At 40.5% G+C, this 5,276-nt stretch overlaps 1 protein-coding gene across 1 annotated transcript; it reads left to right on the top strand.

Annotated features, from left to right (window-relative positions):
• The first annotated feature begins 1,653 nt into the window (after positions 1–1,653).
• On the top strand, positions 1,654–5,015 carry MPTX1 (mucosal pentraxin 1). Its single transcript, NM_001034227.2, has 2 exons — positions 1,654–1,773; positions 4,339–5,015. Exons 1-2 carry the CDS (start codon positions 1,710–1,712, stop codon positions 4,926–4,928), a joined length of 654 nt encoding a protein of 217 aa, NP_001029399.1. The 5' UTR covers positions 1,654–1,709; the 3' UTR covers positions 4,929–5,015.
• Positions 5,016–5,276: the final 261 nt, after the last annotated feature.

Here is a 5,276-nt window from a genome sequence, read left to right as displayed (position 1 = left end):
AATGTCACTTTGAATCTGTCCACAAATTGTGTTCTTGCTTTCATAGTTAAAATTAATTCAGTAATGTGAAGTGCTTATTAAATGTGGATAAGCCAATTTTGTCTTTTTAGATATGTGGCATGAATATTATTAAAGGCTTTAATAAAATTAACTTGCAGTGTAACTTTAATTGCAATATATTCATCTAAAGTAACACATTTTATGAAAAATGACTTATTTATTTTATGTTATATAAACATACTATGAAAGATAATTTTAAAAGTTCCTTAGGGAATTCTTGATTTTATATGTAACTTTGAATATAGTTTGAGAGTTAAAGGAGAGTAGGAGAAATCAAGACCGATTTAAACCAACCTAAAATTATACAAAAAAGACAAGGATTTTAAAATGCTTTAATTCCCATTGCACCATTTCTGACTCATATAATATTATTGTCCAACTAGCTGACTTGCTGTTAATCACCCAGCTGAGACCAAAAACTCCCGAAGCCCAAATCGACAACACAGATACTCATGAACTAAATGATTGTTTATTGTTTTAAAAACTGAGTTTTGAGGTGGTTTGTTGCACAGCTTAATTAGGTAGAAATAAACTGTCACAACTAATACAGTGTCTTTTGTTGTTTGCAACCAAGAGCGTTAGATAATTTTCTTTAGTTCTTCTCATCAGCCTGGAAACACCTAAATTAGTTCATTCTGATGAACTGGCTTGCTCCCAGTATCTAAGCAGTATTCTGTGCCCTTTCAAGATGGGCTCAGTCTATCCACCCACACAGACACTCTCTTAGAGCTTGTTTTCCAGTTGATGTCCAGATTCCAGGTGAAGGCCATTATCTTAACACCCATAATCTAGGAGCTCCTTTACAGACAACTTGGCAGCTTCATCATCAAGATCACAAGAGCTGCTGCTGCTGCTGCTGCTAAGTCGCTTTAGTCATGTCCGACTCTGTGCGACCCCAAAGACGGCAGCCCACAGGCTCCCCTATCCCTGGGACTCTCCACGCAAGAACACTGGAGTGGGTTGCCATTTCCTTCTCCAGTGCATGAAAGTGGAAAGTGAAAGTGAAGTTGCTCAGTCATGTCCGACTCTTAGTGACCCCATGGACTGCAGCCTACCAGGCTTCTCCGTCCATGGGATTTTCCAGGCAAGAGTGCTGGAGTGGGGTGCCATTGCCTTCTCCTCACAAGAGCTGGATCTCCACTATCCTGAAGCTCACAGCCACCTGAATCAGTAAATATCCATTTCTCCATGGTGATACCCTAGTCTCTAAACAATGCAGGAGACCTGTGTTCAATCTCTGGGTTGGGAAGATCCCCTGGAAAAGGGAATGGTTACCCACTCCAGTCCACTGGGGTCACAAAAGAGTTGGACATGACTTAAGCGACTAACACTTTCACACTTTTAAGAGGGCATAGAGCCTCTTTTTCTTGTGGGAAGACATGAATAGCACAGCTCAGCAGGAAATAGAACAGTTAAAAGAGAAAGGAAAGACTCTACAACTGAAACAATAGACCAAAAAGTAAACAAATTTGTTTCTAAATCATATCCTGGTTCAGTTAATATTTACCATCTACAGCTTCGCCTTCTGTTGCGAGAACAAAGGCAGTGCCTCTAAAAGCACAATATAAGAAGCCAAGGAGTGAGCATCTCTCCATTGGTATGACCATTGCTGTTTCTCCCACTACTCCTGAAGACCCAAGGAGCACAGAATGGAGAAGCTTCTTCTGGGTGTCCTGCTCCTCGCCTTTCTCCCAGAGGGCATGACACAGAAAGGTAGGTCCTAAGTTTTGTTTGGATAAAGTTTTCTCCAAGTCTCAGGGGAACTGAAGTACAGCACGTTTTGTTACTGCTGCTGCTGTTTTGAGGAACAGGTGAATGAAGGATGGTATAAGTCCTTTTGCAGTATTGCAAGTGATTTGCAGTATTGCAAATCACCTTAAAACATAGCAGCTTAAAACAACAAACATTTAGTGGTCTCATACTTTCTGCAGATTCCGTTCAGTTCAGTTTAGTCGTTCAGTCGTGTCTGACTCTTCTCGACCCCATGAATCACAGCATGCCAGGCCTCCCTGTCCATGACCAACTCCTGGAGTTCACTCAGACTCACGTCCATAAGAATCAGGGAATAGCTCAGCTGGATGATTCTGACTCTAGGTTTCTCATGAGTTGCAGTCAGTCAAGCAGAGACATCCTCTCATCTGAAGACTTGACTTGGGGAGGATCTGCTTCTTTGCTTACTCACATGGTTATCGTCAGGATTCAGCCTTTACAGGCTATTGAGTTGAGGGTCTCAGTTCTTCACTGGCTGTTGGCTTGAGGCTGCCCTTAGTTCCTTGCCACCTGGACCTTTCTATCAGGCAGCCTATAACATAGCAACTAGCTTCTCCAACAGTGAGAAATCTAACAGAGAGAAAGTGCCCAGCACAAATGGTAGTCTTTCTTAAAAAACTAAAAATAGAACTACCATATGATCCAGCAATCCCATTCCTGGGCATATATCCAGAGAAAACTATAATTAGAAAAGATACATGCACCCCAATGTTTATTGCAGTGCTGTTTACAATAGCCAAGACATGGAAGCAACCTAAATGTCCTAGGAACCTAGATGAATGGATAAAGAAGATGTATATGTGTGTGTGTGTACAATGGAGCATTACTCAGCCATTAAAAAAATGAAATAATCCCATTTGCAGCAACATGGATGAACGTAGAGATTGTCATACTGAGTGAAGTAAGTCAGACAGAGAAAGAGAAATATCATATGATGTTTCTTATATGCATAATCTAAAAGGAAATGATACAAATTAACTTATTTACAAAACAGAAACAGACTCATAGACATGGAAAACAAACTCATGGTTACTAAAGGGGAAATGAGTGGGGTGGGGAGGGATAAATAGGAGTTTGGGATTAACATGTAGACACTATTATATATAAAATAAATAATCAACAAGGACATACTGTATAGGACAGGGAACTCTATTCAATATTGTATAATAACCTATATAGGAAAAGTGTCTAAAAAAAAACGGTATGTATATGTGTACATATACATACATATATATGTGTATATATGTATACACATACACTTAGCTGTATCCCTGAAACTGTATACCTGTATAATACAACATTGTAAATCAACTATACTCCAATATAAAATAAAAATTAAATTTAAAAAATTTAAAAAGAAATAAAGTTTGGAAGCAGCTTGAAAAAAGCACAGACTTTTCATAATCTAATCTTCTGTCACTTGTCTTGGTTCTGCTGTATTCTATTCTTTAGTAGCAAGTTAGTCTACAATCAAGGAGAGGAGAAGTATTTCGGACATATTTTTAAAACCACCCCAGATGCTTATGACTCAGGATATGCCTGGCATAGGGAAGCCCTGGGGCTAGAGAAAGAATAGCTGGCTATCCTTATTACATGGGAACACCATTACCTCTCACCTGAGAGAACAAGAATGGCTATGCAAACCTTTTATTAGAAAAAGAGGATATTACAGGGGTTAGGGTGGTCATTCTCTGACCCTTCTCAATACAAAATTTTAGAACAATCTTGGACTTTACTTAGAGAACCAGTTTCTCCCATACTAATTGAATTGCTGCTTTTGTGAAATTGCTGAAGTCTAATCCTCAGTTTCTTCACCTATGAAATGCGTATAAGAATGACATCAAACTAGCAAAGAGTTGTTTATGAAGATTGAGTGAGATAAGTTTAAGGGAAAAATTTATGATGCAGAAGTGCTACCAAAAAAGCTTGGTTTTTATTAGCAGTTAAAGAGCATTAATGTTTTCCCCTCCCTTTGTGTTATATCCATTAAGCACAACCCCATCTTCTCAAGTTTGAGACACTTCTCTGTTGTATCACTATCAGTAAAAAGTTATTCAAAACACCACTCTCTGGCTAACTATGCTATTTGACTCCAGGTTTGTATACTGACAAGGTCAGACATCACGCATAGGGTGATATTTAGATCACTGACATCTCAGAAGATGATCAGCATTGGGAGAGGACAGGATGCTACAGACTTTAACGTTTACACTCCAGGAGCCAGCTGTGTTTCATTTTCTGTGGCTGGTGTTTGTGTTCTACCTAGATGAAACCTGCAAAGGAGATGACAGTGGGGGTTCATAGAGGACATCTTTTATTCTTCTATCAGAACAACTGTAACAAACCTGCATTTTAACACATTTTGCTTATACAAATAGTGCACTTATAGGCACCTTGTAAATGCTGAATATACTCTATCAAGAAGCAGTCCATGATCTGCAGTGAGAGCAAACCAAACAAGAGAACTGGCAGACTTTTTGTCACACTGCTTTTTTTTTTCCTCCACAGACTTGAGAGGGAAGGTGTTTATTTTCCCTGAACAATCAGACACAGCCTACGTGACCCTGATCCCCAGGGTGAGGAAGCCGCTGAGGAGTTTCACTCTGTGCCTGAAAGCCTTCACAGACCTCACTCGCCCCTACAGCCTCTTCTCCTACAGCACTAAATCTAAAGACAATGAGCTGCTTCTCTTTGTCAACAAAGTGGGAGAGTACGAGTTGCACATCGGGAACACTAAGGTCACTTTCAAGGTCCCCCGACCCCCTTACGGCCCGGTCCATCTCTGTGTCAGCTGGGAGTCTGTCTCTGGGATTGCTGAACTCTGGATGAACAGCAGGCCCGTGGGGAGGAAGGGCTTGAGGAGAGGGTACACTTTGGGACAAGATGCAAGAATCATCTTGGGACAGGAGCAAGATTCATTTGGGGGAAAATTTGATGCCAAACAGTCCTTTGTTGGGGAGATCTGGGATGTGTCCTTGTGGGATCATGTGGTCTCCTTAAAGAACTTGTGCTTCACCTGTTACACCAGCAACATCTTGAACTGGAAGGCCCTGATTTATCAAGCTAAGGGCTATGTGGTGGTGAAGCCCAAGTTGTAGGCTTAAGCCTCACTCCCTGCAGACATGACTTGTGTTTAATAATAATCATCCACATAGTCTCTTGGAAATTAAATACGTTGATTTCAATTTTTCTGGCTCTGTTAATATGGTGTAAACTACATTAAAGACACAAGGGTCAGGTAGACCTTTAGCATACAGTCTTCGTTGTTGCAAACATTACAACATTTTCTGCAGTGTCAAGCTATAGCAACTCCAAGGAACACACTGCTTTCAGTATGTGTGTCAATCTTCTAGAGCCCTGGACAGTTCTGGGAGGCCTCACGGGGCTTCTGAGCGCAAAAAGTTCATCAGTCTATAAAAATGATGTGACCACTTGGAGGGGCCTTT

This window comes from Bos taurus, chromosome 3, assembly GCF_002263795.3.
Source record: "Bos taurus isolate L1 Dominette 01449 registration number 42190680 breed Hereford chromosome 3, ARS-UCD2.0, whole genome shotgun sequence".
In the NCBI taxonomy this organism is placed as follows: Eukaryota; Metazoa; Chordata; class Mammalia; order Artiodactyla; family Bovidae; genus Bos; species Bos taurus.
This window is presented reverse-complemented; position numbering and strand designations above follow the sequence as displayed.